The sequence below is a fragment of the Anguilla rostrata genome, chromosome 7, assembly GCF_018555375.3.
Source record: "Anguilla rostrata isolate EN2019 chromosome 7, ASM1855537v3, whole genome shotgun sequence".
Lineage (NCBI taxonomy): Eukaryota > Metazoa > Chordata > Actinopteri > Anguilliformes > Anguillidae > Anguilla > Anguilla rostrata.
Window position 1 is genome coordinate 29,652,288 of NC_057939.1, and position 22,161 is coordinate 29,674,448.

The 22,161-nt window shown below is 40.3% G+C and overlaps 1 protein-coding gene and 1 long non-coding RNA gene across 8 annotated transcripts in view; both read right to left on the minus strand.

Moving 5' to 3' along the window:
• eea1 (early endosome antigen 1) overlaps positions 1–22,161 on the minus strand; it is a 278,859-nt gene that overhangs the window by 167,700 nt on the left and 88,998 nt on the right. For all 7 annotated transcript variants that reach the window (XM_064341907.1, XM_064341909.1, XM_064341904.1 and 4 more), the window contains one exon: positions 8,325–8,429. In XM_064341907.1, coding sequence (XP_064197977.1) covers positions 8,325–8,429 — 105 coding nt within the window. The remainder of the gene's footprint in view (positions 1–8,324; positions 8,430–22,161) is intronic.
• LOC135258501 (uncharacterized) lies at positions 3,070–8,317 on the minus strand. Its single transcript, XR_010331008.1, has 2 exons — positions 3,975–8,317; positions 3,070–3,195 (listed from the first exon to the last, which is right to left on the minus strand). It is a non-coding gene; the product is annotated as an uncharacterized LOC135258501 (long non-coding RNA).

Below are 22,161 nucleotides of genomic sequence, written 5' to 3' on the forward strand. Positions count from 1 at the left end.
CAAATGGAGGGATGTGGAAGAATATGCTGTTTAATCATTGTTTTACATTATATATCGTAACATATACGTGATTAGAAATGTATTATTATAACAGTTTTCATGTATAATGCCTAACTCCCATATTCTTGCCTTCACGTGAGAAGAGAACATGCTCTTTAACAAAGTGTATAAATATCAAGCATGAGATAATGACATGTGCTTATAAATACTCTATGCAATTCTGTAAAGATTCAGGACGGTTCCATGAACAGATGTGCCCCCCTCTCCCACTTTCTCTTTCTCATGCTGAGAATTAATTGTGCACCGGTGTCTTATCTTAGGCATGCTAGCAGACTGAAATGTCAAGGTTACTGGGAAAGAAAGTATCTTTGTATGAATTATGAGTATCTTTGTATGAAGAGGTAATGTCTGGGAGATGCTTTTGCAGGAGAAGTGTACGTGTGGCATGCAACCAAGTACAGACCCTAAAAGATAAGATTCCCTATAAAAAATGTGTATTTTCTTTGTTATGTTCAGTTCATTGCAGTATGCCGGGGATCCGCTGTTGGTCCGCACATACTGTCTTTGTAAGCCAATGACTCTCACCTGCGTGTGCTGTTGTGGACTCTGGCGAGTCTTTAAATAGTCTTTAAAGTCTTTAAAAAGGCAGAGCCAGGCACACGGGGTTGCGGGGGTCATATTCTTCTGTTTGCGACCTATGTGCAGCAGACTTTCGGCCATACGGCCCTCGCCAATTGTTCTGGCCACACTGCTTGCGTGGTGTGACCAATTTGGAGTGCCGTGGACCGAACTGGTGTCGCCTCTTCCAGTGCTGGCTGGCACTCAAGCTCAGACCCCGAAGAGGGGTCTTGTCGACAACAGCAGGGAAGTTTTAATCTGTTTAATTGTGTTCTTTTGTCCCGGGTTTTTACTTGTGTTTGTTTGTGCTCTTAATAAGTGGCAGTGCGGGAGGGAAACAGTATGGGGCAGTCAGTGGTTGGGAAGAGAGTACCTACCGATTATTTCCGACAGTAGGGTGGTACTATAACAAGATGGTAGTGTGCATTCTCACCTAATATTCTCACTTTGCTACGTGTGATTATGATTGCCCTTCTTACAAGCTTAACAGTTTCACTTGGCTGTTTGTAGTGGCTATAGTGGCCACGTCCACGTGTGTAATGTTTTCAACTGTGTGTAGTGACTAAGATTACCATTCTTAAGTTTAACAGTGCACTTGGCTGTGCGTAGCGACTGTAAATTGCTCTGTCCCGTAGCCTGTCCATGTCGCCCAGTGGGGTTTTCCCCCCGTTTTGCCCTTGACCAGCAATAAATAAAGTCTGTTATATTTTTCCATATTCCTTGTGGTGTGTTCTCAACTTCCTATATATCCAGACCTTACCGGTAAAAAGGTGGTGGCAGCCTACAAATTATTTCTGGTCCCTTCTAGTAGGGTTTATTACAATATATAAAATGCACAGCACCAAAATGCTTCCCATATTTTCTAATGCACAAGTGCACAAGTGTTTGAAATACAATTTAAGAACTTGTGCGCAAAGGTAGTTTTTCATGTAGACTACTACTAGATGTGAAAGCGTTTGGTATGTTTAAAAATCGAAGTGTTTTTAATGGGGTGTTGAAGACACGACAGAGGTACTAATAGTTTGCATGTCAGTTGAGAATATGGTTTGCTAAAGTGCTGTTTGCAAGTAACTTTAGATAGTAACCAATTTTAAAAAGTTGGTATAGTAGAAACGCCACAGTGGTCAGCTGTTGTGACGTTTTAAGAAAATCAATAAATCTGCCGTCATGAAATGCATATGGCTCCCCGTTAGTGACTTTTGCTAAATACCTGCATTTAACATTGTGATATAATTAGGATGTCAATATTACATAAGCAAATAAAGTTAAAAACACCAACTTAGTGAAATGTCCATGAACGGCTTTGCAATAAGTGTGAGGGAGGGGGGAGTGTCGGAGCACAACACACAACTGTACAGGGACTCAAAAAGCTTATCACCGAGGTGATAAGCCACAGAGGCTAGAGGAAACGAGGAAGGGGAAAAATAAAACAGAATGACCGGAGTGAAAACTCAAACTCCCTGTCAAGCCTTAAAAAACGGCCAAACAAAAAACAACCCTGTAAAAACAAGGGCGAGAAACAGAGAAACAAAAACACTGAGCACAGCTCAGGAACGAAAAATAGTTGGGATATAAACCAGGGAAACCCAACGTAACTGAGTCGCAGCTCAGACACAAAACAAAAAGGAAAACTTGGGGGTTGAACACCGAGATACCCAAGAACCTAAGACGCAGCTTAGGTAAATGAAAAGGTAAAGCCCTTTGCCGGCACGAAGGTCTGCCGGCACGAAGCCCAGAAACACAGACCGAAATACAAACCTTCTAAGGGGGAAACACTTCTAGAGAAGCGAGAGAACAGGAGGTTTTTTAAACAGGCTCTGAACTACCTTACCGGCTCAATGAGAACGTAAGTTGACACTGAAGCAAGGACTGAAGGTCAGACAGAGTCTTAACCCTCTGGGGTCTAAGGGTAAAATGAGGCACACCGGTGATTGTGCGATGCTCTGACATTTGTGTAAATTTCATCAACTTTATATACAGTGATTCCAAAGTGTTTCATATCTTTGTTTTCAGCACAGACTCAGCTACAATAATATGGCAGCAGTAAGTAGGTCATAATCATGTGTGGATTGTAAACTGCTCTAAAAACACACAAACTGTAAACAGTAGTTTTGAACATGCACAGGAATGTTGTAATAAAACACACTAAACAATTGTGACTAAGACTTTTGGTCACAGAAATGTGTTCTTCAAGGTCTTGGGTATCAAAAGATGACAAAATATTTTAGCAAATCCAATGAGAAATATAAAATAAATTGTTAAAAGTTAGTGTTGTGACTACTATTTTTCAACACCAGGTGAGAATGGGAGGGCAAATGGCCTTTCTGTAATGAATATGCATTGGGTAGGAATACCTGCCAGGTAAGTAGGCTATTCACACCTGGCCACATACCTCCCCACCACTAAGACAAAGACTCAGTGAGCCATTTAGAAGACAGAAACAAAGACATCTTTTGATTTTAGAACATTTATTGAAGTAAACTGCATGGAAGATGAGATGAGACTGGTGTACTCTTGCAACGCCTGCCTGGCCTCTTAGCTAGTGGTGAACTAGGCTGTGTTTCCTGATCAACATCTCTGCAAATATAATAAAAACAAAATTGTTAGGAAATGTGAAATCAAATCAAACTTTATTTATATAGCACATTTCCTTCAACAGGTGAAAATTAAATGTGCTTTACAAAAAAGGGACAAACCACTAACTAATGAAAACAAAATTTATGAAATGTGACATCATATACAAACAAAGAACCAAACAAACACAACCAGACGCAGAGAGGTAGCCTATAATTTTGAGAAGCAATGGTTAGAATCGTTCGTAGTGTGGGAATGTACAAGCGCGCATTTTAGTGAATATTCCTACAAACACACAGAGAATGTAATACAGCACACATTTACAAATAATGCAAGCTATCAACGAAACAACATTAGCTAAACTAAATAAACACTGATATTCCAACTAAACTACACGCAACTCATCAATAACAATGCCTCAATCTGAAGTAGGCTAGGTCTGTTTAGCTAAGTGGTTATTTTATTGCTATTTCCCGAACTTACTTAGAGTATGCTAATATCGAATGTGCAAGGACATCAGTTTTAGAATCCTAGCCACGCCACTACACGCCAGGCATGAGCTATTTATTACGAATATGATCGAAAAACATACAGTCTACCTGATACTTCTAACACAACCAGACGCAGAGAGCCTAGCCTATAATTTTGAGATGCAATAGTTCAAATCGTTCGTAGTGTGGGAATTTACAAACGCGCATATTGCTGGATATTCCTACAAACACACAGATACGTTGCAATACAGTACACATATTTACCAATATGATCATAAGAAATATACTTACGCATGAAGTTGATCCTCAGCTGGATCGGTTCGCTGTTCGAAATGACACCGCTCTTTGTCAGTGTCGGCTTCCGGACGGACCATTTTCCAAAATTAAACGAAATGTTCACCTCAAAAGAAGTGAATTAGGCGACACTTTGACATTCTATCCCGCTTTCGCAGACTTGGCATTTCTCACATGGATCTCGCATCGCCCCTCCTTTAGTCTCCTTCTATGGAGAGTAATTATAATGTTGTTAACATGTGAATGCGATTTGGGCGGACTTCCTGCTGAGCGAAATTCACATAGTAATGAGTAAAGTTTAACAAAGCATACATGGTCTAATTGATCAAATTTAAAACTTTTAAAACAATTCATATTATTTGCCAATGGGCGCATTGGAAAGTCGCGATTCTAAGGTTTCTGTCAATGTTTTTGTTGCGTCTGTATGATAACAGCACGTGAAGTTAATCATCCAAATAGAAACGAAAGTTAATTTAATCTTGTCGAGCTCCGCCGGCGGAGCTCTCGACCCCAGAGGGTTAAATAGCCTTGCCTTACGCAGGTGGCCGAAATCACGGCATAGGGAGGAATAATTGGGAACAGGTGCATCCAATAAGGTAATAATCAGGCCGGTGGGCCAAAAAACGGAACTGCACCCCAAACCCATGACAATAAGATGTTCTTTAACCCCTTAGCGCATATGCCAAATCTGGCCAATCCTTGCCCATTTAGGGGGTACCCTATTAAAGGCTTTATAACTCCAGATGTGAACACCACAGAGACTTAAAAAATGGCTTAAATGAAGCAAGACATTTGTACCATTTAAAATACTAATTTAGAATAGTTTATATTCATAATTTTGGAAGAAATAAAGTGCCACAAATGCAACTGTCTATGCAAAAAATAAAAAAATTCTTTTTTATTTTGCAATGCAATACTGAGATATTGTATATATACAGCAGGTTAAACTATACATGTCCTGAATCAAAAACTTCTTGACCACAAGTTCATAAAACCTAAGGGTGGATATGTAGAAATACTAAAGATCTATGAAGCAAAAACTAAGCAGTGTACCCAGCGTCTCCAAATCTACCCAAAATGTCAAAATTATGCATTGCTGAAATCACAACGTATTCACATATTTCACTACAAATCAAGTGTTTTGACTCAAGAAACTCACTGTTGCATCAATTTTCAAATGGGAATTACAAGCTTTCCATCAGTACAGTGGTCTAAAATAGCGAGGGTTCCAGTAACATATCCAAAATCTCTCCAAAAATAAATGAAATGCTTTTTGTCCATTATAAAGCATATAAACGAGACCCTTATGAAGGTTTAAGATGAAACATTGATATCAGATTAAAAAATAATGCAAAAATATTGTCACACAATGCAGTACAGTACCTAAATGTGTAATAATTAACTCTTGTATGTATTTCTATACTCTGTACTCTCGTATGTATTCTTGTATGGAGATGGGACAACATGAAAACAATTTTCAACCGTCCACCACATTTTGGCAATGTTCCAACTCTCCTGTCATCACTGTAATGTCAACGCTTACATTACAGTGTGAAATATCCTCATTATAAAATGCCACTAACATATTTGAAGACACTCAATTTCATTTTTCAATTTAACATAAATATCCAAAATATTTTAATATTTATTATACTTACATAGGGATGATGAAATGTTATCTGTGTTCAGTAGATAGAGACAGAGACAGTAAATCAATTAGTTCTATCCGCTTCGGTCTTACTCCAGAAAACAATGTCAGCTAGGTCTATCAGCAAACATATGGCTTAGCTATGCCCAGACGTCCTCAATAATAATAGTATTTTCCAAGAAATCGTTCACAACGTTTCGTCTTTTACTGCTACCACAGAGTGAATGCGTAAGTGAATGTGATGATAAGAAAACTTTCGGTTACGCTGACCTATAAAACGCTATTCCAAAAACAAAATTAGACATGTTATACATCATTAGAAAGCTTATACTCTCATCTACTGAGCAAATGAACTGCCAATCAAGCCAGACAGTACTAAAAAGGGCGACAACGGAGTAAACAACACGTGTGGTATTACGCACAGCTATTTTGGAAGGTAAGGCGTCACAAATGTGTGTATATTTCACAAACAGATTGTCCAAGACAATATATGACCACTCCGTCTCAAAAGGGACAACTCTACGTGTACAACCATATATTCAATATTTAGACCCAAATACTGACTGTAGAATGACATGGTATCATTTTTGAAAACTTGTCTCATTTACTTCGTTATTCAGTGAGCAGCGTTTTCACTGCTGTATAGGGATATCTTAGGGCTATTGTCGGGTTTATCGTTTTGCTATGACGGAATATGATTTTTGAGTGGTGAAAGAATATTTTTATGAATGCCCAGATAGACAATATTGTCCATTATGTCATGGGTGGGGGGTGTAGTTGCAGATGAGACCGCAGGGAGGGGGTGCTTGTTAAATGAAATGTTACATATATTAATGAAACTAAAACAAAGCGTTTCTGTTTTTAACTTATACTTTGGTTGCAGTAGCACTGAATGTCTGAGTTCAGTAATCTCGGCATGCCAGCATTCCGACCACTAGGGGCTTTGCACTAAGAGGTTAATGCCGTCATTTGCTCATGCTTTTAAAGAAGGTAGCCCAGTAAGCACAAGCCCAAATATAAATGGAATGAAGATGTCTAAAGGAGTGGAAATGCAGGATGACATGTTTTGACATTAGGGACTAGTTTAACTCAATTCAACTGTAATTCAAGCCAGGTTTTAGTTTCATATGGCCTAGCCAGCAAGAAAACCTTCACAATGAACCAAATGCTAGCCTGGGATCAAAGGCTGGCCTGGGATCGCCTGGGGATCCACCGGGATGACTTAGTCGGAGTTGCTGGGGAGAGGGACGTCTGGGCTGCTCTGCTTGCCCCTTTGCCACCGCAACCCTGACCTGGATTAAATGGTTTAGAGAATGGATGGATGGATGGATGGATAAATGTATTGTTGTTATTAGCTGGTGTAGTTCAAGTCTAATGAGGAGACATACTGTTTGTGGGCTTGAAACATTGTGATGATATAATCAGGCAGGCAAAAAAAGAAGAAGGAGAAAATGCAAAATCCTCTAAGTTTGGGGCTTTATTGAGCGGACAAGTGAAGTTGTTTGTGAATTTGGTCATTGTGGTTATTTCTGTAGGAAACCCTGAAAATTGCCAAACTCTCGGTGCTGCATAGGTATGGAGCATGCCGCTCCGCCATGGTGTAACTTGGCAGGAAGGCATACCTGTCGTCTTTGGCCGCTTGAGGGCCTCCCGGCCTGATTACGACCTCATTAGATGCACCTGTTTCCATTTATTCCTCCCTATGCCGTGATTTCGGCCACCTGCGTCGTGCAAGGGTATTTAAGACACTGTCTGACTTTCAGTCCTTGCTTCAGTGTCAACTTACGTCCACATTGAGCTGGTAAGGTAATTCAGAGCCTGTTTAAAAGCCTTCTATTCTCTCCCCTTAGAAGGTTTGTATTTCGGTCTGTGTTTCTGGGCTTCGTGCCGGCAGACCGTTAGGGCTTTACCTTTTCTTTTTCCTAAGCTGCGCCTTAGGTTCTTGGGTCTCCCGGTTTTTGACCCCAAGTTTTCTTTTTTTGTTTTGTTTCGGGTCTGAGCTGTGACTAAGTGTTTTTGTTCTCTGTTTCTCGCCCTTGTTTTTACAGGGTTGTTTTCGGTCTGGCCATTTTTTAAGGCTTGACAGGGAGTTTGAGTTTTCACTCCGGTCATTCTGTTTTATTTTTCCCCTTCCTCGTTTCCTCTAGCCTCTGTGGCTTATCACCTCGGTGATAAGCTTTTTGAGTCCCTGTACAGTTGTGTGTGGTGCTCCGACACTCCCCCCTTCCTCACAATACCTGCCATCCCAATAGCTCAGTCAACTCTGATGCTGGTTTTATAGATAGGTGAACTGAACAAAAGTAGCTCATACAACACAAAATCTTTAGAATGTGTTATTACTTTCAATTATAGTTTATTATACACCTAGGCTAAAGATATTCAAATTCAGTTTTTCACAACTCTGCACGTCATGTTACCATACATTTCTTTTGGGAAGTCAATTAGGGCATGCACTTTGTTCACATCAGAGTTAATTTTAAAACAATCAATTAGAGGCAGATTTATTTAAGCTTTAATTCACTATCAGAATTCATAGTCACATAGCAGGGGTTCAAAACTTTAGCTGTTATAGACAAAATGTAGTAGTTGGCACCTCTGGTGCTGCATTTCCAGATTACTTCATCATTCCCTACTGATTTCAGATCAGTGATCCGAGTTATCTCATAAAGTGAAGGGTCAGTAATAGAGATTTTACTTGCCCGCTATCTCGGTGGCCAGCTGGGCTGCTTTCTGCTCAAATAGGTCCTTCATCTGCTTGATGTTAAATTTCTCCGTCTCTGCCTCATTCAGCTTCCTCTCCAGGTCTGAAACCATCAGCAGATATTTACCATGAATCATCACAATTATCTCCACATTCGCAATCATGTCAACAATCTTCATGAACACCCATACTATCACTACCATGGGTGTTAAGTAATAACATATACATCACCCTCATTTCAATTATTTCAGATCAATGTCACAAACACCCACAGAGGTCTATATTAACTAGAAACCAGGCTAACAATCTGGGCACACACATTTCTAACAATCCACAGGTGTTCTGAAACACCATCAGACGGACTATTTGGAATATTGGGTTTTTTACGCTTTTTTGCTTGTCCCAAAATTGGGATGTTGAGGGATGATATCAACCATCTTTTTACCATTTAAAGATGGTTGATGTCATCTCTCAGGGCCATGTAGGCCTCAGTACATTTCCTGTTAGGGTGTCTTTTCGAAAAAACAGTAACAAGAGAAACTTATCTCACAACCAGTTTCAAGGTAAAAACTTACTTTGCAAGTGAAAGATGACCTTTTTTGCTTGACACATGTAGAAAGGTCTAGCTTAAATCAAACAAGCCATTTGAAAAATGGGAAATTATTGGTCCACATGCTATCGGTACCTTTTAATAATGTCAATACCTAGGCAACATGACATTTTAATGTCATCTTTATTTGGTTTATAGCAAGGTATGCTATAATATAAAGCAAATGTAATGGTTTTTCCTGTAAAGCTCTGTAGCTGATGTAAGAAAATAAATATTTGTTGCTTTACTATGGTGGACTAAATGTGCAAAAATGAAATAAATAATTAAATGAATAAATGTAGAATTATATAAATAAATATACAAATAAATATAAAAATAGGTAAATAATTAAATAAATACTTCATTTTATCTTTAAATAATAAAATAATTCACAGTTCATTATTTTTTCACAATAAAGTTATCATATTTTATTTTATAATAACATGCATTTCCAAACGCCCTTTTTCATTTCATAATGACATGATTTCCTGTCAATCAAAACCAGCGGGGCTCGACCAGCCCACTGATTGCGTAATCTTTTGCGAACGATTACTTGGTCATGTTCTGAGCAGCGGCTGAGTGAATAGGTGGAATCTGGGCTAGTAGTTAGTTTGTGCTTGTTTCAATGCTATAACATAATATTCAGACTGGAGGGGCAAGGTAATGCATCTACTAACTGTATGATGAAGATGTTTTCAGTACATGACAAGAAAACCATTTTCAGGGTTATTTTTGGGCAGTGGGATGTTCTGTTTTGCACTAAATGGGTGAAAACCATTTTAACTCGCTAACGTAAGCTGAATAATGAATAAAAAGTTAAGGAAATGTTTGAGCGCTGGATCAAAACAACGGCAGTGTCATGTGCTAAGCAGCTAGCTGAAACTAGCTTTCTAGCTTCGGTTAGTGCGGAGACAGTCCTGCTGGCTGGAATTGTGAGTGGGGTGGTTATAGTGGCATTTACTCCGCTGGCTTGCTAGCTAGGTGTGATAGTAAGCAATAGGTTATTCATTGGAGGTGTTCTTAACTAGAAAATGCCAGCTGAATAATGAAAAAAAAGTTAAGGAAATGTTTGAACGCTGGATGAAAATAACTTCACTGGCATGTAGCTAGTTAAAACTAGCTTTCTAGCTTCTGTCAGCATTCGAAGAGACAGTAATAAGGGAGTCTAGCACTGCTGGCCGGGAACTGTGAGTTGGGTGGCTAGTGGCATTAGTCCTGCTAGCTGGCTAGCTACCAAACAGTAGGGTTCTTAATCAACGATGTTCCTAGCTGGTGTTATCTAGTTAACGTGCTAATAATAGTTATGAAAAAACAATCAAGCAAATGGTTGAGTGTTGGATCTAAATAAAGGCACTTCCATTTGCTAGTCACTAGTTAAAACTATGTTCTGTTTGTGTTCTGGGAGACAGCCATGAAGATAATTCACCAACCCTACTCGGCAAGTAGGGCATTTTCCCGGTGGGCCGACGCACCTTGGGGCCGATATAATTTAATTTATCATTTTTAATTAAAAAAATTAAATAATTTTTTGGCCAACGACCGGCCCATAAAGCAGGGACAACGGCCCATTGGTTCATTTTCTATACTGACACTGAGCTGGTCCAATCACATCTCTTACTATGCCACACCCCTCCCCCTCTGTCCTCTCTGTTTCTCGTGTCAGATGCCGTGGCTTAGAGCCAAAAATCTGTGGATGGGTGAGGGCGTCAAAATGCCTAAACAAAAGTGCAAGGGGGTGTGGAGAAGTTGCGGGCCAAAATAAAATATAAAATCTAGAGGCGGATGCCACCAAATGTGCAAAAATAACAGACATGTTTGCTGTAGGGGCTGCAGTAGCTTCAACATCTACAGTACCCACCATTGTGCAGCAACAGGTGGAACTTGAGGGAGGACAGGGGGCTGGCCATGACCACTGCCAGGCAGAGGAGCAGGCAGAGGAGCAGGTGTGTGACAGCGAAGCCGGGGAGGGACAGAGTGAGCATTACAGGGCCGAGGGACAGAGTGAGCAGGAGCAAGACGAGAGTGTAGTTGAAGCGGTAAGCATGGAGTAGCTTCATGATTAACAGGGACTCGCAGGGAGAGAGAAGGGAGGTAGTGTGTGTACCATGCCATGATGACGATGATGATGATTAATTCAATTAATGTTGATGATAATAAGATAACATAATCGTAATGCTATCATAAAGTGAGACCGTCACCTACTGCTGGTGGTCACTCAGTCAATGTCAAATAGTGCAGCATAAGTTTTTGTAGCTAGCATAGTTCCCTAATGCAGTCTCAACTTTGGCTGACTATTCTAACGTTAACTAGTTAACGTTATTTTGTCAGCATCATGTTGGCTAAGCCCACATTGCTGTGAGTGACCTAGGTCCATATCGTATCATTGTAATATTATTAAAATTATTAGGCTAAGGGTTCCCTTGATAAAGATGTGCGAAAAGGCTATATAATATACAACACCTGTAGCTCTACTGTGCTAAAATGTATGCCTGCTTATGTATTAGCCTACAGGGGAAAAAAACATTTTCATTTCCAACATCAGAAAACAAAGTTGTCCTATGTTTATTTTCAGCCAGGTATGGTGGTAACTATTAGGATATATATGTATGGATTACTGTTATTTCTATCTGTGGGGTAGCTCTCCACCTACAGTAAGTTAAAATTGTTTGGTGCTGCTGTCCATTGAGCATGCACCTTCACGTGGTAGGTGCATGAACTGTAGAATAGAATAGAATGCCTTTATTGTCATTGTACATTTCCATACAACGAAAATGGCTGTGCTGTGCATAAAAACGGTTTCATCTAACATTCCACACACACACACACGAGCACTGCCAAGACAGATACATAATAAAAAAAGGATAAAAAGGTAATAAAAAAAGAAAGTGCACATAGTAGCTTATTATTGCACGTCATTTATTGCACATCAATGTCATCATGTCAGTGTTAGTCCTGTGGTGTGGAGTGCTATGATGATGTTGGGGGGGTGGTGATAGGGGGTCAGTGTTTTATGGAGTTTAGTTCAGTGATGGCTCTGGGATAAAAACTGTTTTTGAGCCTGGAGGTGCGTGCCTTTAAGGCCCTGTAGCGCCTTCCGGATGGCAACAGAGAGAAGAGATGCTGGTAGGGGTGAGTTGCGTCCTTCAGAATGCTGTTGGCTCTGCTGAGGCCCTCTCTGAAGGTGTCTTGCAGAGAGGGCAGGGGGAGTCCAATTATTTTCTGAACTGTGTTTATGACTCTCTGGAGAGCTCTCCTGTCTGCTGCTGAACAGTTAGCATACCATGCTGTAATACAGTATGTCAGTACACTCTCTACAGAGCAGTGGTAAAAGGACACAAGCAGCTCCCCGGACAGGTTGGTTTTCTTAAGTGTCCTTAGAAAGTAGAGCCGCTGTTGAGCCTTTTTGACCAGAGCAGTGGTGTTGGTTGTCCATGTGAAGTCCTCTGTGATGTGGCTTCCTAAAAACTTGAAACTGGAAACTCTCTCCACTTCTTCTCCTTTGATGTATAGAGGAGAGAGGTCCTCACAGTGTCTCCTGAAGTCTATGATGAGTTCTTTAGTTTTTTTGGTGTTCAGTGATAGGTTGTTTTCTGTACACCATTCTGTCAGTTTGGAGACTTCGTCTCTGAAGACTGACATCATTCCCACCACTGTTGTGTCATCTGCAAATTGAATGATTGTGTTTGAGGGGTGTGTGGGGATACAGTCATATGTATAAAGGGAATAGAGGAGGGGACTCAGCACGCAGCCTTGTGGTGCGCCGGCGCTGAGGGTCAGACTTGGGGAGCGGTGGGGACCGAGTCTGACTGACTGTGGGCGGTTGGATAGGAAGTCCTTGATCCACATGCACACCAACCTGCTGGGGACAATAGTGTTAAGTACAGAGCTATAGTCTATAAAAAGCATCCTCACATGTCCCCTTCTGTTCAAGGTGGGTCAGTATCGTGTGGAGAGCCGTGGCGACGGCATCCGCCGTGGATCTGTTTTCCCTGTAAGCCTACTGATGCTGGTCTAGGGGGAGGGGTATGATGTGCTTTAAAACCAACCTTTCAAAGCACTTTGCTATGATGGGTATGAGTGCCACTAGTCTGTAGTCATTCAGACAGCTGATATTAGTCTGTTTGGGCACTGGCATGATTATGGCTGATTTCAGACAGGCAGGTACAATAGCCTGGGACAGGGACAGGTTGAAAATGTCAGTAAACACCTCCGCAAGCTGATGGGCGCACTCTTCCCAGGATCTCATCAGGCCCCGTACAGAGCTATAGTCTATAAAAAGCATCCTCACATGTCCCCTTCTGTTCAAGGTGGGTCAGTATCGTGTGGAGAGCCGTGGCGACGGCATCCGCTGTGGATCTGTTTTCCCTGTAAGCCTACTGATGCTGGTCTAGGGGGAGGGGTATGATGTGCTTTAAAACCAACCTTTCAAAGCACTTTGCTATGATGGGTATGAGTGCCACTAGTCTGTAGTCATTCAGACAGCTGATATTAGTCTGTTTGGGCACTGGCACGATTATGGCTGATTTCAAACAGGCAGGTACAATAGCCTGGGACAGGGACAGGTTGAAAATGTCAGTAAACACCTCCGCAAGCTGATGGGTGCACTCTTCCCAGGATCTCATCAGGCCCCGCAGCCTTCTTAGCATTCACAGTGCTGAGAATTTGCCTTACCTCCTGTGTCTGTAGTATAAGTACATGGTTGGTGATATCTGGTGGGGTTGGGGGTGGGGTTGTAGCTACATTGTCTAACCCTTTTGTCTTAAAGCGGGCAAAGAAGCAGTTTAGTTCCTCTGCCAGCGAGGCTTTGTTGACCGTGGGTGGGTTTTGGTTCCCCCTGTAATTTGTGATGTGCTGGATGCCCTGCCACATACGTATTGGGTCCCTGTTGGTGAAATGTTCCTCAATCTTTGTCTTGTATGCGGCCTTAGCACATTTGATGCCTTTCTTCAGGTTGTGTCTGGCAGCACTGTACTGTTCTCTATCACCAGATCTGAAGGCTGCGTTGCGGTCTGCACTTTAATGCCAAAAACTCCAAATCAGGTGAACAGTGTTTGTCAATAATGGCAGCGTTTGTACACCAGTCATTGTTTACATAAATACACAGGCCACCTCCACAGCTCTTACCAGAGTCCTTGTTTCTGTCGCTGTGGTGGGTTGAACGGCCTGCTAGCTCAATAGCTGCGCCTGGGACTCCTGAATTAAGCCAAGTTTCGGCGATAATCATCACGCAACTATCCCGAATGGGTGTCCGCGATGTTAAGCCTAGTCTCAACTCGTCCATTTTGTTGGGAAGCGACCTGGCATTGGCAAGGAACAGGCTAGGCAGCGGTGGTCTGTGAGGGGCTCTCCTTAGTCTTTCTCGGATACCGGCCCGGCATCCTCGCTTCTGTCTCTGTTCTCTCTGCCGTTTTCGAAGCCTTCCCCTCGGTATGGTAATCCATGTAGACCCCGGTGCTCTTGCTATCTCCGCTGGTATCTGATGGGAGTGCTGGAAGACACTCGTGGTGACAAATTGGTGCGTTGTTCTGATATGTAAAAGAGGTTTTTTGCACCCGTATAACAAAGCTCATATTAGGTCAAACAGTTGGTCAAACAATGAATATTATTATAAACTTATTCATAATAATGTAGCAGCTTTTTAGACTGAAGATAATGTGATCATGTGACTCATTATTCCTCCCCCCCCTTCCCTCAGGATGCCCTCACTTGTGTGGTTCATTGTCCATTGTTGTTGAGGGTGTTCAGAAGGCCATGCAGCCTTTTCCAATAAGTAAGTATACAATACATGCAACTATCTACATTGTTCTAGATTAAAGATACCGGTACTGTGGTCATTTAACTCAATCAATTATCATCCTCCCCTTTCTCTCTCTGTCCCCCCTCTCACTCTTTTAAAGGTTGCCTTGTTCGAGGAGATCTTTGTTGTCCATTGGTGGCAAACAGTTCACAGGCAACATTCTGACTTACTTGTATACTTTATACATATTTGTATACTTAAATTGTATTAAATAATTTGAAATGATACTCTAGCAGAGCTTTTTCTTTGACAATTACTTGTACTTCTACTTGAGTATGGAGATTGTGTACTCCACGGTCACCTCTGATCACCAGGGAGTCAGTCAAGAGCAAGTGAGTACACTGGTCCACTTGCACTGGTACACTTGTCCACGGCACTTACTACTCAGCTTTGTAGTGGTTTGGGGGAATAGTACAGTAGGTACGCATATTTAAGGGGACCGCAAGGATGGTGTACTGGTGGGTGGTGTCCGACCGATTGTGGTGGGCCGGTCTGGGCCAAAAATGCCAGTCCAGCCCTGTTTGCACCCTATGTTGGGAATGGACGTGCGTGGAGCGACTTGTACATCAATAGCTATAGCAGTAGGGCTTACTATCTATAATTTTAACATGCAGACTGATATTTGCAGTGCAGCTGCTTTTGCCTGAATGCGTGAGTAACCAATGTCTGCGAGTGATTACTCCCTGCTTGTGTTGATTGACACGAGGTCTTACCATTTTGAAAAGTCTCATTATGAAATGAAAAAGAGAGTTCGGAAATAAAAACTCCATTTGGAAATGTCATTTGGAAGTTTCATTATGAAATGAAAAAAACCATTCGGAAATACAACATGTTATTATGAAATAAAATATAATCACGTTATTGTGAAAAGAACAATCATGAGGTGACAATTATTTAATTATTTTGAAATAAAATGAAGTATTTATTTCATTATGAACAATTACATTTTTAATTTATATATATATTTATATATTTCCATATTGAATTACTTATTTCATTTTGGCACATTTAGTCCTCCATACTTTACTTACCCCAGTGTTTATGCCTGTAACTGGGATGACAGTGCATTCTTTGCTAGTTTCTCTTCGCAACTACCTGACTTTATCATTTGATAATCAGTGGAGAACGTACACTGAACCTGTATCTCGATATTCCCCACGCTACATTGAAGCTACTGGCATCGGGGGAAAAAACGTCTAAAAACCAAAACTTGACAATGAAGTGGTTACATAAAATACTATCAGAACCAATAGGATTGAAAAATATTACAAAAATAAGACCCAGATTGAAAAAAACAGACCTTTAATGTCTGCTTCACGCACTTTGTATTGTTTCCGGACGGCTGACATTTTGAGAAAGATATAGCGCATGCTCACATTTTGTACATCATAAAACCAGAAAACAGATTGGACAAAATAAAAATTGGTTATTTACAAGTAAAAATACTTGTAAATAACCCTACCACCATCACAGTAAAATCCCTTTCATCGTAGTCCGCCGTATGTGTCTCTCATTGTTCTCACAAGAAGGCTTATATATTTAGTTACATCTCCTGGTGCCAAACATCATTTTAAATATTGCACCCTTAACCCCTAGAAGGGTCCTAATAAGGACATGTTTATAAACTGCATTTTTGCCTCCTTCGATCAAATTGCACAGAAATTCAATATTCAATGTTTTTTTTTAGATATGAACAAATTCGCAGTTTCTCATTCTCAGACAAAGACCGGTGCCGTTCACAGTCCCTAGACTCACTCCTAGACTCAATAAATGAAATAAAATTTTGTTATAGAAGTAATACAGGCCTTTTATATACCTTAATAATGAGTAAAAACAGGGACACTCTGAACTCATTTAAAATTCAGTGGCAGGGGGATTTGTTGGTACAGATTGCGGAATCCATGTCGTCACAGATGCTGGAGAGAATGCATTTGTCCTCAGTCTGCATGAGGCATACCATCATGCAGTTTAACATTTTTCATAGGCAGCATTGGACTAAGGTAAAGTTATCCCAGTTGCTACCCAACCTACAGTCAGCCCCATATGCGATCACTGTAAGGAAGACCAAACTACCCTGATTCACATGTTGTTGGGCTGCCCAATGCCATCATTTTCAGCAAACACTATATGATACACTCTGTATAATTATTGACAAGCTCTTAGAACTCTCAGCCATCCTTGCTTTGTTTGGAAACAGGATAACAGGATCTTATTCTGGCTTTCACCACTCTAGTGGCTATATAAATGCAGTCCATTTAGTGGCTAAAAGACTGGTGTGGCAGGGCTCGGTTTGCGGGAGGAATTCAGGACAAGTAGAGGACCACGCATACTGGTTAAGCAGGCACACACCTGGATGTTGTTACGAATCAGTCCAGGATTGAAAAGTGTGCTTCTTTCCACAGTAGGCGTCTGAGACCAGGATCCCCCACGACGGTGAGAGAAAGCAAGTATAGACCAGAGAAAAAGGCTGAAAAGCGCTCGTATGATTTTATTTATTTTGTCTTTGTTATTTTATTTTAGCTTATTGTTTTTGCCAAGATCCCGTGAGGGTGACGGGCGAAGGTTTTTTGTTTGTGTATTCACACGTTCATGGTTGATGGGACATGGGCAATGATGTGATGTGTATGATACATATCAGGCTAATTATTAAGGGCTGACCTCAGGATGCAGCTGTAAATAGACTTACCATGTTTCATGTCTAACTGTCTGGGATTTAGTAGTCTCTTGGTAAAGAGCCACACCCACATGCAAATTCATTGGATTACTGTGAGAATGTTTTTAAACAAAGCAACTTTGTTTATATACATTTTAAAGATATTTCCCAAGAACATACTGTACTATAATTCAGGTTTCCTGCAAATTGAGTTCCAATTCCATTGAGTTTTAAAAATTTCTTCAAAATGGCGGGAAATCCATAATGCTAGACTATTGGGTCCATGATGTAAATTTATTGTAAAGAGGGGTCTTCGGCCATATTGTGACATAACCACTAGTAAAGTAGTACCATGTGAAGGTGTGTGAGATGAGGCAAAATCCCAAATATCCACCAATGACCAAATTTAGAATTGGGTCATTGGGTGCCACCCTCTAGCAATATGCTAATAAAGTGTTTAAGGAAAAACTTTATAGATGAGTTAATAAAATATAAAATTGCAAAAAGTTGAATCAGCATCTACTGATAAAATTTATAGTATTTCCCCATAACCATAGCAAATGATATGCTATTTGAAAATCTGTATATATGCTATAGTGCCCCCTAATGGCCGACTGATCCCAAATTTTACACAGTTGTACCAAGTCAAGAGTCACTAACGCAAAAACCAGCATGCTCTTTATTACAGTCTTTGTGCATGAACTGTAGCTGTAGCCTGCATTTAGTTCAACTTACAGCGATGGCAATTATTGAGAATACTTCCTCAGGTTGATTTAAGATGAGAAGTAAAGTTGTGATATTGATGCTATGAATAATGTATTCATAAGGTGACCTAAGGTGAGGCATAGAAAGTGACAGAAAGTCAACAGTTTTTAAGAGTAATGTTTCATAGGTGACTTAGTTAATGCACTCGTCTTATCTACTGCTTGTATTTTTGCGTAGACTGCGTTGGTGCTGTTCTCGTTTGTGTTAGTATTAATCAGTTTATCCTTCAGGGTCCAAGTTGAACTATGCGGTTGTTCCCTGCACTTGGAGCGGTACTTCTCTCTAGGGTTTGTAAGGCAGATTAACTGGGAAACAATTTCATTTCCATATAAAGCTTGCATCATATGCAGTGACTGTTGTATATGTCAAATGTCAATTTTTAAAAACATTTCAGCTCCAGTGCCACCTGGTGGTTCACTGTTTAGGGCTAACCTCAGGATTGAAGTGTCAGCACTTTTTGTCAAACTGTTTCAGATTTATTAGCTTTTTGGTAAAAAGCCACTCCCACATGCCAATTCAATGGCTTACTGTGGGCACATTTTTAAGTTTCTTTCAGCTGGAATTTTCAATATTCATGCGTAGATGCTATATTCCAAGGTCCTTTCAAATCAGTCAGGAGGAGGAAATAGATGTGTAGATGTATTTAAAATGGTGGTAAATGTATAATGGTAGGTGTGGTGTGGGGATGGCTGGTTTAAGCAGCCACACCTGCCCTGGGTCAAGCTAATTAGACCTGGCTAGTTGGATAATTGGTTAAGAATTAGATCATTAAAAAGCCTGGTCTAATTAGCTTGACCCAGGGCAGGTGTGGCTGCTTAAACCAGCCATCCCCACAACACAGTAGGCTAATGAGTCCTCAAGGCAAATTTTTTGTGTGTGAAAAGAGGGCTGTTGTGGTATTAATTTAAGGTCCCTATGTCAAATGGAGCAGGACTTACTGTACAAATTTTTCATTCTTAGGAATTTAAAAGACTGCTATAGCGCCAGCATATATATGGCCAAACAGCACAAAATTTCTTCAGTCATGGTTGGAAGGAACGTTCTATCAGATTGCCCAGTTTCACTTGAATCAACCAGGTGAAAGCGGGAAAGTAGCATGTGAACAAAATCCAAAATGGCCACCAATTCAATATTTCAGTGATACATACATAATGTAATCATATTCAGATAGAGGTGATTAGTCACTCCAGAAAGATTCAAATGTTCAAATAGAAACTGATTTTTTGTGAATTTTCCATTTCTAAATATCGTCGAGCTCTATAGTGTCCACACAATATAGCTGTTAATAACACCAAGTTTCATCACATTTTGTGAAACTGTTTAGGATTTACTTGCTTTTTGTTAAGAATTCACACCCACATGCAAATTAATTTGCTTTCTGCAGGCACATTTTTAAGTATAGCAACATTTCTTTAGATATTTGTGAATAGATGCTATATTCCAAGTTATATGCAGATAGGTCAAAGCCTCTAGGAGGAGATACATTTTTAATGGTTTTCAAAAAATAAAAAAATCACGGAAAATCTAACCAGACGCACTTTTTCAAGGTAGTGACTATTTACATTACATTACATTGCAGGCATTTGGCAGACGCTCTTATCCAGAGCAACGTACAACAAAGTGTATAACCACAACCAGGAATAAGTGTGTTGAAAACCCTAGAGGGAAGTACAATACCAAGTGCAGGGAATGACTGCGTAGTTTAACTTGGACCCTGTAGGTTAATATTTTGTTCAGTGACAGGAGAGGAATATAAAAAAAGAAATAGCTCATTTTTGCCATTTGGAGTACCCCTCAATCAATGTGCAATGTTTGGCAAAATCTGACAGGCAGGCAGGCAGTTTTGACCAAACTGCAAAAAACAGCATATGCAAAATAACAATACTAAGGAATACAATAGGGTGTCTTTGCACCTTTAGTGCTTGGCCCCCTAATAATAATAATAATAATAATAATAATAACTAGACAATTCCTGCAGAAATTGTGAAGTGTGGTTGCCGCCAACGCAAAGTCGACTTAGTGCTGAACGGAGTGAACAGTTTCTGTAGCATGAGCAGAGACATAGTATGGTATACATGATATAACATCACGGCAACGAGTTCATTTGCAACACACGTATTCAGAGCTAAATTAACCCTTCATCAATACTTGAGATCAGTGTTTTACTCACGGTATGCTGTGACGAGTGACGGCGAATCACAAAGCTAGCTGGCCAGTTCAGAGGGTCTTGGAAAAACCCTATATCTACACTGCGCGACCGCACCATTTTAAAAAGCAAGACAGGTCTAGGGAGATTAATTTGATTGATTGATGTTTTTACATTAAGTTCAGCTCATTTTTACCATTCAACTAAAAACATTTAACTGGGCTGCAATTCAGAGTTTAATCTGTTACCTTAGATACCAACTCATAGACAGAGGATAGTCTATTACCTGTTAGCCTCAATGCAGTTATAAAGAGACCAAAGTTTCCAACTCGCTGGAATATAAAACGGCATTACAGAAGTTAAATGTCACATATTATACATAGTTAGAAAGCTTATTCTATCACCTGTTGGATAGATGAAGTGTAGATAAAGGCAGTTTGTACTACAAACTTACAGAGCACTCAATGCAGTATGTGTGGTATTACAAGCTGACGTCTTTTTCTGGAGTAAGACCGGACCTGAAGCTGCTGCACGTGTTTTGTTGACGGCGTTGTTGCACTTTTTAGTAAAGTCTGGCTTGTTCGAAAATTCGTTTATTCAGTAGCTGAGAGCATAAGCTTTCTAACCAGGTATAACAGCACGTCTATTTTTGTTTTTTTAATATCGTCTTTTTAGGTCAACCGAAAGCTATGTCATCATGTCATAGAACGTATTCGCTCTTTGTTAGCACTAGCATGCAAATACGCAAAGTCTGGCTTGTTTGAAAATTCGTTTATTCAGTAGCTGAGAGCATAAGCTTTCTAACCAGGTATAACAGCACGTCTATTTTTGGTTTTTTAATATCGTTTTTTTAGGTCAACCGAAAGTGCTCTCATTATCGCATTAAAGCCATTCACTGTTTGTTAGCACTAGCATTCTAAGACGCTGCATGTGACGAAACGTCGTCAACGAATTAGCGTAATATCTCGTGAAATACTATTATTATTGAGGACTTCTGGGTATGCCTAAGCCATATGTTTGTTGATATAGCTAGCTTACAGCGTTTTCATTTGTAATTTTGCATTTGGAATACCGTTTTACGCCTTCACTTCCGCATTCAGCTATTCCTATCCTGGCTGCTGAGACCGTAGAGCTGACCGCATCACGTGTGCAAAGCCGACCAATGCTGTAACTTCACCGTTCGCATATGAATGACGTCACCTACTCCATTCATCTCTATGGGGAAAAATTGGGCATAAAAATTAATATTTCTCAAAAACCGTGCAGCGAAACTTTCCACAAAGTAATAGCACACGATTCCCAAAGAAGCCGGTCATTTTGACATATGGCACGTGTATGTGGTGTGAAAACTCTGGGAGGAGTAGCGGTCCAAAAAATGGGTGGAAAGAAAGAAATAAAAATAATAATATGTGCGATAATAGTAGTGTGCTTGCCTAAGGCAACCACACTAATAATCATAGTGTGCTTGCCTAAGGCAACCACACTAATAATATGTGCGATAATAGTAGTGTGGTTGCCTTAAAGCAACCACACTAATAATATGTGCAATAATAATAGTGTGTTTGCCTAAGGCAACCACACTAATAATAATAGTGTGCTTGCCTAAGGCAACCACACTAATAAATAATATGTGCAATAATAATAGTGTGTTTGCCTAAGGCAACCACACTAATAATAATATGTGGGATAATAATAGTGTGTTTGCCTAAGGCAACCACACTAATAATAATATGTGGGATAATAATAGTGTGTTTGCCTAAGGCAACCACACTAACAACAACAACAAAAAGTATCCCAATAAAAACAAAAGGGTTCCAGCACATTCACTGCTTGGATCCCTAAATATAGCTGCAAGTTGCAACCATCAATTTCAAGGGTATAAGCC